Here is a 13038-nt window from a genome sequence, read left to right as displayed (position 1 = left end):
GGAGTGCCTTGCTTGTGGCAAAGCTTTTTTCATGAACCCGTCTGACCCCACCCGCCGACGACGGTGCCATTTCAGCCGCTGTCGCCTCGCAAACTCTGCTCTCAGCCGGGGCAGAGTCGCTCCCGCACTGGGCACCGCGCCGGGCGAGCCCCGCCGGCTCTCCATCCTTCCCCGTGCGAAGAGGGCGGCCGGCGGCAGCCGAGGGAGTGGATGCGGCTGCGATCGGGCACAGCCTTATCTCTGGCGGGGAACAAACAGGGCGTTAATTGCAGCCGCGTTGAGAAAATTGCTATTGTTTCTAGTCAGAGGCGGGCGGCAGTTTGAGAGGGTTTATCCCGGGAGCCCTGTATCAGTTAATCTGCATCGCGGGGCCGAGCCGACAGCTCCTGGGGCTGCGGCGAGGGGGAGGTTGCGCTTTGGAAGAAAAAAAAAACAAGAGGAAGGAGATCAAGTGCGAGCTTCCCGCCCCAGCGCCCCCGTTTCCCTCGCTGCCCTCCCGCGGGTTTTTCTGACGCCGGGGCGCAGCCGGCCCCCGCGCTGGGAACGGCGGCCAGGAGAGCCAGCCGGGCGCAGCGAGCGGCGTTTCTGGGACGCGCTGGGCGCCGAGCGGCCGTGACGCGCGCACCGCACCGCGGGCCCGGCTGTCGGGGCCTGGGGGCGCCGCGGACACGCGCGGAGCGGGGCGCAGGCGCGCGCACGCGGGCGCCCCCCCCCCCCCTCCCCCCCATTGCCCCCAGCGGGCGGCCGCGGGGGCGCGCGCGGGGGTGGGCGCGCACGGGGCGCGCACATGCGCGCGCCCACGGCCCGGCTCCCACGGAGGCGGGCGGGCTCCGCACGCGCGGGCGCGCACGCGGGCGCGCGCGCACGCACGCACGGGCAGAGCCGCACGCAGCAGCGGCAGAGACGCGCTCCCGCTGCCGCCGTGCTCCCTGCGCGCCCGGCGCTCACACCGCTCCCCGACATCGGCAGCCGAGGACCCCCCGCCGCTGTCCGGCCATTAGTGCCTGGGGGGGAGGAGGAGGAGGGAAGGAGGAATAAGTCTATTAGTAACAACAACAACAACAACAAAACCCACCAACAAATCCGAAATCCGCGCTAGCGCCTTAGTCCTTCTCTCAGACCGTCGACTGCCAGGCATCGCCGTGCATCGGGCTGCTGTGCTGAGACTTTGTTTCAAGTAAAAAAAAAAAAAAAAAAAAAAAGAACAAAAACCAACAAAACAAACAAACAAACAAAAAAAAAACCTTCGCTTGCTCAGCCACTTCCATTTTTTCCCCCTGCAGTCTCGCTGGTTTGAGGCGGTTGTTTTTTGGTGTTTTTTTTTAATTTTTGTTTTTTTGGTTTTTTTTTTTTTTTTTTTTCTGTTTTCTTTCCCTTCATGTGGTTGGATTTGGTGGATCCGGAGCCAAAGCTGATTTTTTTCCTCGGTGGGGTGTGCGTGTGGCGTGCGGGGATTTTCTCGCTGCGTTTTTTATCTTCTGCTGCTTTTTTAAATCTTGGTTTTGAACCTGAGCCGGGAAAAATGGGAAACGGTGCTTCCGTCAGAAGGGGAATCTCTCCATCACTGTTGTTGGGACGTGTGCCTGTGGTGCTAGTGTTTTAGAGAAATAGCCTGACAGCTTTCGGAGTGGAAGGTAAGGGTGCCCGGGGCATTTCCATTTCCCATTTCCAGGGATTACGACTGGAGAGCTTTCAGTTTGGGATTCCGGGGAGGAGGCGGCGGAGGAGGGGGACAGGCTGTTGCTGAAGGATAGAGAGAGAGACAGCACATACGAAATGATCTCCGCATTTACTTCAGCGCTGCAGTTTAAAAGTTAGAGAAGTCCGTTTTGCGACAGGTCTGCTTCCCTGAGAGTAATTTCCAGCGAGACCGGAGAAAACCTGAGGTTTGTGCACGATTGGGGTAATTTGTATGGGGGGTGGGGGGAATTGTTAGGTTAATAGGAAGTTAAAATAAGAGAAGTCAGTGGGTCTTCTGTTGGGGGGAAAAAAAATAAATGGAGTGATGGCGCCGTCTATGTTTGGCTAAACTACAGTGTCACCTAGAAAATCAGTTCAGGGAATATCCAAACTAAATGCCCGTTTCTTTTCAGCAGAAGAGAATTCTCCCCCTTCCCAAACAGGCAACCTTAAGCCTCTGTGGCCATCCTTTAACTCCCTCCTCCATGGAAAAGAAAGATCTTTTTAATCTGTGTGTCTAAATCCTTCCAGCGAGCAGGTTCACTCTGCATCTAGCAATGCTGCAAACTAACTGAACGGTGCCGGCACACTCAGTTCGTGTGTGTGTGTGTGCACGGGTGCGTGTGTAATGCACACAGGGAGAGATGGATTAAGACAGTGTTCTGTTTCAGTAGCCGTGCATGAACAAATGCACAACTAAAATGAGGGCTTTACATTTCTTCATAGAAAACAGCCTAGCACTGCAGAGGTCTTTATTTTTCTAGTGCAGATATTACATAGGATGGAAAAAGTCAGAGGCTTTTTTCCTTTTCAAACAGAAAAGCAAATAAGCTCCCTTTCTACTTTCCAGATTATAAAATTAATCCTTTTTCATGGGTGGAATTCTTAATTTAGACACTTATTGTCACATTGGCTTTCAACGCCTACACCATCCTGAATAACACTGCGCAGAACTGCATTGCCTGCAAAGTGCTTCAGCAAAGGGGAAATTGTTTCCAGAATTCCCAATAAGTTTCTCTTTTTTAAAACCTTAAATGCTGTACCAGCCCTGTTTGGAGAAGGAGAACCATGTTATTCATTGAGACGGATGCTCAGAAAGGAGAAAATCTGACCATGTGGATAGACCCACCAGCAGCTCTTCTTTTTTTTTTTTTTTTTTTTTATTTTTTAAACCTCTGCTATAAAGAGGGTTAGAGTTGGTGCTGCTTTTTGCCCATTTTAGGATTCAGAGTTTGCATTATAATCTAGGAGATACGAAAATCTCTTCAAGGGAGCTTAATCCGGTGACTTGCTGTGTGTTACGCAATGGGAAACAGAAGATGCCTTGCTGTTTGGTTAGGAGATGAAAAGCTAGGCAAAGACACACATCAAAACTCAGTAACGGTGCCTGTGTGTATGTGTGCCTCTGCTTACAGAGCAACAGTGGAAGAGACTGCAATCTAGAGAGTTTTGAAATTAGGTTGGTATCACTTCTTTCTGCTTGCATTTAAGAGCAGAGAGTGAAAAACTACTCATTTGTAAGAGATGAGCAACTTTTCAAATGTTAATGCTGAAAACCTTTGACCTGAAATTTTTGGATATCATTACAGAGGTAAATGTAACTCAGGTTCACTGTATGAACCCAGGCCATTGTTAAAAGAAACAGAGCATGTGGAGACTGAGGGTTGGCAGGTGCAGTAAAATAGCTTTATTTGGAGATACTAGCAGAGAAAATGTAGTATTTTCTTTCATTGTTCAAATGCAGGGTTGCAAAACACAGGAGCTAATCAGACAGTACAAGTAATTCGTAATCAGAGGGCAAGTGCAGTCCAATAGGTGCAGAGATCCTGCTGTAGCACGGCCAGTTACATAGAGGGACTGATGGCAATACTAATACTGTGATCCATTTTATATATCCTTAGAGGCTAAAGCACATTGAAATTATTATCTTAAAAAGCTGGCATTTAGTGGTCATGTCAGCTCAGCAGTAGTTATATCCATCTATCTTTGTTTCTTTCTTCAATACTGTCAACATTTTATTATTACATTAATCTCAGTATTTGCTGCCTTTTTAAAGACTTCTATACACCAGGCAGCCAGGGTGAAGACATGTAGGCATATGGGAGATAATGTTCTATCTGTAACAAATAGTAATTTGAGCATTTTTAAATTGTAGATGTAATAATTCAGTTACTTCTCAGACTTAAGAAAAAAATAATATACAACAAATTCTACCACCTTTCTTGTTCGATTCTGGTGAAATTCTGCATGTGCATATCGTATATGCACGTACATAACTATAGCAGATAAATTATTTACTTTTTGAATAAATAAATAAATAAATTTGTCTTCTATTGGTTTGTCAGGTAAGGCATCTAGGTTTTTACTTAAGTTGAGCAGTTCTAGTCCACGCCATGATGACTAAATCCTAGAGAGGAGAGGACATTCCTATTAATAATCTAATAGATGTTGAGTTTTAATTTGTCTGTGGAAGACGTGTCTGTGGCGATGGCCACGTGATGGCGCTGTGCACACAGCAGCAACCCCGGCCCTTGCGTTATAAAATAAAAATTACCTGCCCTTCTTTCTGAAAGGGGCTCTAACTGCAAGCTTGAAAACAGCTGGCTCGAATATTGGAAGGAGTTTGGTTTTCTATGCGTGAAGAATTCTACTTGCATTTTTATTTCATTTCATCTCCTGCAGGCCAAATGACATAGGATGAAGGCTGTTCGTAATTTGCTGATTTATATATTTTCCACCTATCTACTGGTTATGTTTGGATTTAATGCTGCCCAAGACTTCTGGTGTTCCACGCTGGTGAAGGGGGTCATTTATGGATCGTATTCTGTAAGTGAAATGTTTCCTAAAAACTTCACAAACTGCACTTGGACGCTGGAAAATCCAGATCCAACCAAATATAGTATTTACCTGAAATTTTCCAAAAAGGACTTCAGCTGCTCCAACTTTTCCCTCTTGGCTTATCAGTTTGATCATTTTTCTCATGAAAAAATAAAGGATCTTTTAAAAAATAATCATTCTATAATGCAGCTTTGCAACTCCAAGAATGCTTTTGTATTTCTGCAGTATGATAAGAATTTTATTCAGATACGTCGTGTCTATCCTATCAACTTCCCAGGATTACACAAAAAAGAAGAAGACCAAAAATCCTTCTTTGAATTTTTGGTGTTGAACAAGGTGAGCCCGAGCCAGTTTGGGTGCCATGTGTTATGCACTTGGTTGGAGAGCTGCTTGAAATCTGAAAATGGGAGAACCGAGTCTTGTGGGATCATGTATACAAAATGCACCTGCCCTCAGCATTTGGGAGAATGGGGAATAGACGACCAGTCCCTGGTGTTGCTCAATAACGTGGTGCTGCCCCTCAACGAGCAGACGGAAGGCTGCCTGACCCAGGAGCTGCAAACCACCCAGGTCTGCAATCTCACCAGAGAAGCCAAGCGGCCGCCAAAAGAAGGTAGGTGCTTCTTGGAGGGGGGGCTGAATGCCATGCCGATGTGTAAGTCCTGCTGCCAGCTCTCCTTAATATTCACATTCCTTTCAGTTGCTCTCCACTCTGGCTTTCCTCTAGGTGAGGCGAAAGGGCTGGAGAAGATGCACACTCCCTTAAAGGCTGCATTTTCATTTCTAAACTGGCCCAACCTACAGCATATAGTTCTGCTGAGTACCATTGAAACTCCTCACAAGTAGGATCCATTTGTTTTAAGGCCTCACTTACAGTAATGCCCACAGGTGGTGAGCCAGAAATCACTCTCCCCCTCACCATCTCTTTACAGCAACCACCCAACTGCAAAACCTTGGCCTTCTTGATATGATCCCTCGACTTTGCAAGGAAAACATTTCCAAAGGCATGCAGGCATCCTGACCAAAAGACCAAGAGATTTACCATGTTCAGGACATCTGGTCCCTGGGCCAGACCTCAGCAACCTACAAATAAACCAAGAGCAAATGCAATTCCTAAGGGTGAAGCCTCTGCCTGAGATGCCTGGAGAGGCAAGGCACTGCACAGGCAGGACGTGCTGGTTTAACCTCCTGGGAGCTCTGGGAAGGGGCCAGCGGCTGCTCCTGCACCCATTCCCCAGGCAGTGCCAGCTCCCGGAGATGAAGGCTCAGAATCTCATTGCAGTGTGAGCGTGGAGGGGGTTGATGTGTCATTCCCAGCAGCTGCTCCAGTCCCAGCTGCTGCTTCATGTCCCTTCTGGAAAAAGGAGAGGGGGCTGTTGTGGAAGGGTGGGAAGTCAGGGGTCTAGCAGTTAGCATAACAGCCTTCCACCTAGTCCCTCTGCTACATACCTCCTGTTTTAGCCTGACATTTTGGGGAGGTTGGGGCAGGAGGGCGATTTTTAGATGGACTTTGAGGGGCTGTGAGGCAGGGAAAGTGCGGGTTGAACATAGATGGGGGCTCTGGCTTTTGGCGAGGGGGTCCTTCAGAGCTGCCATGCGGGGATGGGGGGAGGGTGAGGATAAATCATCGAGTCTGGGGTATTGCATTTTAATGCAGGAAATGTTCCCTCTCTCCTTGTTTTTTGCATAGCCACAAAGCTCTCAGTCTGTGGCGAGGCAGTGCCAAGCTCCCAGCCCCCCTAATAGAAGTTGCTTTGTGGAGGAATGTAACATTGACACGTTGTTAGGAGACGATTTTCATTAAGGGCAGCCAAGCCCCAGTGCTGTGGGAGAAGAAAAGCTGAACTTGCTCCAGCTGCCGCGGTGCCAGCGGCCAAGGGCAGGGCCGGGGGAGGGGAAGGCTGGCGAGTGGGACACTTTGAGCGTCCTGTGGCTCCGCGCTCTCCCGCCAGCGGCCCGGGACCAGAACGGTTCTAACGGACGGGGGTGGCCCGGGTGCCGCAAAAATCCCCTAGAGAAGCTCGTTCAGTGGCTGGGATGGTATTTAACATCATTTAGAGCTAAGTAGTACCCAGGGAGGCGGAGGCAGCCCCGGCCGCAGCAGGCGGAGCCCCATGCGCGGGTGCGGGGGGCTCGCACCGCCCGTCCGCGGCCGCAGCGCTGGGTGGGAGGCGCCGCTTCGCCCCTCCAGCCTCCACCGTGTGAGTCATGGGAACCGCGGGGGAGCCACGGCCCCAGGTGGAGAACACAAACACGGCGGACCGGAACGCGCGCAGAAGCGCGGCCGCGGTGCGCGGGTGCAGCGGGGCCCTGCGGAGGGGCGGGCGGCGCAGCCCAGCCGGCCCCAGCGCCGCGGGAGGCACGGCCACCGGGGCGGAGCGGCTCGTCCGTCCTTCCTCCCTGCCTCTGATTCCCGTCCTCCGGCACCGGCTCCCTCGTGGGGCTGGGGGCGAGGCAGCGCCAGCACATTGGGAGCGCCGGCCGCCGGAGGCCCTCACATCTTTCCCCAAAATACACGAAATTCCAAAGGGATAAGTGTATCCAGGCTAAAGCATCTGTTTCAGAGACGTACTTAGTTGAAAGGACGGAGGAAGCTTAGGGCAAGCATTTCTTTGGTTTTTATCTTCCCTTAAATTTTGAAACATGTTTCCAGCATATTTTGCTTCCAATTTCAGGCATATTTTAATTCTTGTCCCTACTCTTGGGTTTTCCTGCATATAAGCTTGAGAAATGGCAGTGTTAGAGAGGGTGGAAATTTCATTTGGTAGGTGGAAGGTTTGATTTGTTTGTTTTTCACTCTATTTAGTGGGTTTTTTTTTGTATTGATGTAAAATTTTTACACTATTAGAATTACTTCAATTAATGCACTTCGAAATTTTTCATCAGATTTTTACTCAAAGTTACAATCAGTTTGCAAATTAAGCCTTACAGTACTTCTCAGTTAACAGTAAGGTTTTTGTTTTCCACTCAGTTTCTAAAGTATTTTTTCCCTTTCCTCAGAAGGCTAAAAATCTGCAAGGAAGGTGTGTTTAGTCTTTGTTTTCTATCAATACAGTTGCATTCATTAAACACATCAGTCAGGTGTATCTGTTTGTAAAAAGCTGGTTTGTGGTTCCGCTCAAGGCCTATTGAGGGATCAAAACGTAGAATATTCTTGCTACAAGCATGATGCAGTTCATCACTTCTGTCAGCGAACATTAAGGCAAGAAATACAAATTTTGTTTTCACAGACAATCTAGTTCAAGTTAGATTGGCACAGGTAGCATAAATATGGTAGACCAATAATCAGGAAATGGTTGTTAGGATTCATGATGGCAGCTGAAAGTACAGTTTTGCTAGTGTAAGTTGAGTTTTAAGGGAAATGGAGTTTACTATTGAGAGAGTGCTCTAGATTTGTTAAGACTGTGTTTTATGAATTTGTGCATTATTTTGAGGTTTGGTACTGACATTGCCTAGAAATGACTTTTGGAAAGGAATTGCAAAGACCTGACAGCTTTCTAAGTATTATGCAAACTTTCCCATCCATCAGATTTGCTTTCGTCAAGCTTGACTGTATGAAGTGTAAAATCTTTCCCCAAAACTATTTTCAGTCACATTTTAGAACCCTTATGTAAATAGAGAGCATTTAGATTAAAGCTAACTGTTTCTATTTTGAACCTCTGAAGACTTTTACAATTTTGAATATGATAACAGGCTCAGGAAAATGGATGAAAGTGGATATTTTTCCTTTTTAAGAAGTGTTGCATTTTACAAAAGATGTGACAAGTATACAATGGATCATTGTGTTTCTAAATGTGCTGAAGTATTGAACAATGAAAGGATCTAGGTCAAAAAAGTAGAAGCTGTAACTATTGCTTTTTAATAAAATGGTTTGGAAATATGTGGTTTATTCAGCATTTTTTCTATAGGAAGATCATCTTTGGTGTCATTAATTAAAACAATATTGAAAATCACTACCATTTTACTTAGTCACAGTTTCCTTGTATCTAGATCCTTTTCTGTGGCCTTACATTTGAGATGCTTACCCTGAATCAAAGCACTGGCAAATAGATCTCAGTGAATACTTTGGTAAGCTCCTAAATTTAAGGGCTGTGGGGAATTTGTCCTCTTGATCGTCAGTGCTGTGACTGAAGTACATCATGAAGTTTCTGTCAATAAGACAGGGCTCAGTTCCAAGTCTAGTAGACATGTAAAGACTTTTTATGTAGTCAATCCAAGAGAGAACCCAAAAATCTCTTTTTCTTATTGTGGCCATAATATTATTGTGGGGTTTTGCAATAGTTACTTAGACAGAAGCTATAGAGAGTTTCCTGTTGTGTTTACTGCCAAATCTGACAGGGTTCCTCCTAAAAGAATGGAAAGAATTCTTTGACCTATTATTTACATCCAGGAGGAGAAGATAAGGGATGTACACATTTAATAAATATCAGCATTTGGAGCTCCAGGCTTAATCTTGTATTTCATGTTCAGATGGTCTAAAATAATTTTAGTAGGGACATCTTATAACGCTAGAAATGTAGCATTGGTCTACTTTGTCAGAAATTCTAAGAGCTCACTGTGTACCAGCATCTCAGTAATCAGCAACTGATTTTTTTTTTTTCCTGGTTTCAAATCTGACAACACAGAGATCTTAACAGAGGATTTAGTATAATAAATGTGTCTTTAAAATAATAGTTTATGTCACGCTGTTGAATAATAGTAAGATGTAGTATGCAGACAGTTTTGTAGAACCTTCCTGACATGTATTCATTTCCTTATATGCCATTCCATGAATGCTCACTTCCCGTTGCACACACATTTGAGATTAATTCATAATACTCATCACATACCCAGAGGTTACTAGCTCAATGAGTAGGCTGGACATCCGTAGTCAGGAAGTCATAGTCAGTAATACCATGTCATATCACAGCTCCATCACAGGATTAAAACTGTTAAATCAGTGAAGGATTTGTTTAGTAACATCAAAAATTACAAAATGGAGTCTAACAACCATATACTTTGACAGGAATATTTAATATTTCGTGTGCAACAACTATTTGAGAATAAAGTAAAATTTAGAGAATCAAAAATAAATAGAACAGTTGTCCAAAATATTGAATGAATACAGTAACATACCTGAAAGAGGCTTAATAATTTTTAAATCCTTCTGGTTGCAGTGGCCCTTTTATTCGTGAGTTCAAGGGAACAAAAGAGGATGAGCACTAAGGGAAAAACACACTTTTGAATTTTGTGTGAAGAATACTTTTCATTACACTTTACAAAATATTTTTTTAAAAACTTAAAACTGATATCCTGAAATAAGTGGTTACCACGCAGGTTATGAGCAGTTTTAAGCAGTTTTGTTCTTACACTTTAATGAGCAGTTTGATCTCAGTGACAATCTAGACTACAAAGAAAAGTAATTTCACTTTAAGTAATTTTTTTGACATAAATATTGTTCCTGCTAAAATTCTTATGGCCAAAAACATCATGGAAACATTAATAGAATCAGTTAAAGAGATCATGTTTGTGAGTCTGGTCCCCCATGGAAGGAAATATTTTTAAATCTCCTATGGATTCCCGTGTGATACATAATATGCCCTATTTTGACTTACTTTGCTAGAAGAAAATGATCACCCTAAAACTTTATACTTTTAGTACATATTTGAGCCATTCTGAACCACTCATAATAGGGTGCTTTATCACAGTCATGTGACTTTTATTTCAAATTCTTTTTTTGAAGCAGTGCACTGTAGAAAAAGCAGTTATGATCAGCACCTCCTTTAATAAGCCTTAGATTTGTTTTAAATTATCATATGTGATTATCACTAATGACTGTATTTTAGTTTGTGCTATATTGATTCTTTCCACCTGATTTACTTCAGTAAACTATGAAGATCCTTGTTTTGGCATACAGTTTAGAAGTTTGTGTGCAAAAGTAATCAGCACTTCATGTATGCGTATGAAATTCAGTGGGATTTGGATCAATCCATAAGTGAATTTTCTGATGCTTTGAAAAAGGAAAATACCCAGACCATTTCCTTTACTATACAAAAAAAGCCTATATAAATGGCTTTGTTTCCAGTTATTTAAATACTTTATTAGTAAATGTATTTCTCTCTCTCTAGGTGGTAATTTCTTTGGTATCACAAATTCTATCAGTATTTTGTCCAGCACTTCTCGCACACTAATGAGATGGCACATTATTTTTTGGGAAAAATCAGCTGGCTTCAGTATAATGTTTGCCTTAGGAGGGATCACAGGTGTCCTGTATAGGATTTGAATAGCAGTTTTTCATCAACTCACTGCTTGTTTAAAACATTCATGACTTCAGTTGAATAGTATGTTATAACCCAAACCAGGATTTTAGTTTCTCAACCTGTCATTTCTGCTTGAGTTAAACCTCTGTTTGTGTACATTATTGCACTCAGACATTGGAAGACCTGCTCTCAACTGGGTATAAATGCTGCTACAAACCTCCACTCTAAGAAACACAGGACATAAATAGAAACCAGTGATAAAGAATGGGCAAGGTATAGAAACAAATCAAGTGTTCAGAATGAAGTCAAAGCAAGTATCCAATTTAGGAAAAGAATTCAAACTGTCTTGCTGCTGCCTCCAGTGAGCAAGTGCTTGATAATACTGAGTTCTGTACCATCAGGTGTTTCACACCAGTCACGCCTTCTTTGTTGGTCTTTCATACCAGTAAGCTGTGCCTTTTGTCTTCAAATTCTTCCGATTACCTTTTGTCTGGGTGAAAAAGGTCCACAATATCTTTACTGTATTTTGGACCTTGCCATCTGGTTTTCATGTGCTTTTGACAAATGTGGAAGTGTTCCAGTAGAGAACGGCCATTAGCAGATGTTGATGTAGATTCTGCTTACAGGTGGATTTCAGTTGTTAAGTCTTTGTGACATTCCATGGAATTATATTATGCCATAACACAGGTACTGCATTTTTTAGTATTGTGCAGTGGTTTATACCTGCATATTTCTATTTTATGCATTTGTATAATACAGTGATTATATGATGTTTTACATTCAATCTGTTCTCCTGTGCTCTTTTTAAAGCAATTTATCCTCTTCTGTTCAAATCTGTCCATATTGCTGTTTTGTTTAGTTTTCTGCTTGCAAAAGCATGGAAAAATCTGCTTTGTCTGTGAGCAGACATAGAAGAATTTTCAGAGGAGACTTTCTTTTTTGCTTCTTAGGGAATTACATTTATGAAGTTTATTCAGTTGTGTTTTATCAAAGGATTCAACTCAAAGTTGTTGTAGCACTCCAATTTGGAGTTTAGTTGTTCATTTATAAATATGCAGTAATTGTAATAAAACAAAGGTCACTGCAGAATTCCATTGAGCATTATTTGCATTCACTGTTAACAAGAAAAATAAAATGCTCTTTAGGAGAGAGAAAGTTGTACATTATATAAAATACAAATTTACAAATTATGCATCACTGATTTATGAATATTTCAGAGTTTCAGCCCTTTCTGATGTTAGTTTAATCTCAAGAGGAAGACAGTCAAATTTTTCAAAGTCATTCTCGGTTTTGTAAATCTTTTAGAGAAGTTATAAATAAAGTTTTTGTCAAATTACTGACACAGTTTTCTGATGGACTAGCCACCATCAGAATTAATAAGAACAATCAATAATAACAGCGTATGAGATTCATGTTGTTACTTTGCTCTGCAAAGGCCAAGTCATTGTCCTTACCCAAGACAAATTCACCATTCTATCAATATAATTTGGTCTAAACGCAGATTAGATTACACACGATGAAAAAGGTTTGAAACAGTAATAACGTGTTTGTACTACCAAAAGCAAAATATTTCATAATTTTTATTTATAAATTCTTTTTTTCTTCCCTGTAGTTTTACTTTTGAAACCATCCTTGACATTTAGTAGAACAAAGCAGATATACTTTCAAGAAAGCTCACTTAAGTAACTTCTTCCTGCATTTCTTTCAGTTTTAGCTGGTTAGTCGTCTCTGTGTACTTTATTTCAGTTTCATTTTCATTATCTGGAGGGGAAAAAAAGGCATATGATGCACTCAAATTAGTATTTCTTTGATGGTGTTGAAAATGTATGCAGCTGAAATTTGGAAGCAAGCTATTTTCAGTAATTAGGTCCAAATTTTATTTATATCTCCTAGAAATGGCAGAAACCACAACAAAAATATAAAATTTGAGTAGCATCCATTTTCTGGTAGCTCAATAGAAAATTGGTGACAATGGGGTGAACTTGTCACCCACTTTTGGGCAATTTTTGCTAATTTGCTCTCTTTAATTCTTTGGGAGATGTGAAACATTTTGGGAGCTGACTGGCACCTGTTGTTCTTCACGTACTGCTAGCTCATTCATCAGTTATATAGGGATACACTTACATAATGTTTATTATAATTATTATGTAGGAATACACATACATTCCTTATGTTAAATAGGAATTTATTAACCCTTGTCACTCTCTGAGGTATGCTATAGCATGTTGCTTGTGAGAATCTGAGGCCCCATTGTGGCTTTACTGTTTTCCCTTTGCTGAGT

The 13038-nt window shown here is 43.0% G+C and overlaps 1 protein-coding gene across 1 annotated transcript in view; it reads left to right on the top strand.

Moving 5' to 3' along the window:
* Positions 1-1403: 1403 nt before the first annotated feature.
* The window catches only part of ADGRB3 (adhesion G protein-coupled receptor B3), a 446982-nt gene continuing 435347 nt past the window's right edge, over positions 1404-13038 (top strand). The window contains exons 1-2 of the mRNA XM_053938382.1: positions 1404-1634; positions 4363-5131. Of these exons, the coding sequence (XP_053794357.1) occupies positions 4378-5131 (754 nt within the window). The 5' untranslated portion in view covers positions 1404-1634; positions 4363-4377. The remainder of the gene's footprint in view (positions 1635-4362; positions 5132-13038) is intronic.

Source organism: Vidua chalybeata, chromosome 3 (genome assembly GCF_026979565.1).
Source record: "Vidua chalybeata isolate OUT-0048 chromosome 3, bVidCha1 merged haplotype, whole genome shotgun sequence".
NCBI lineage: Eukaryota > Metazoa > Chordata > Aves > Passeriformes > Viduidae > Vidua > Vidua chalybeata.
The sequence above is the reverse complement of the archived record's forward strand: the minus strand, read 5'-3'. Positions and strand labels throughout refer to the sequence as shown.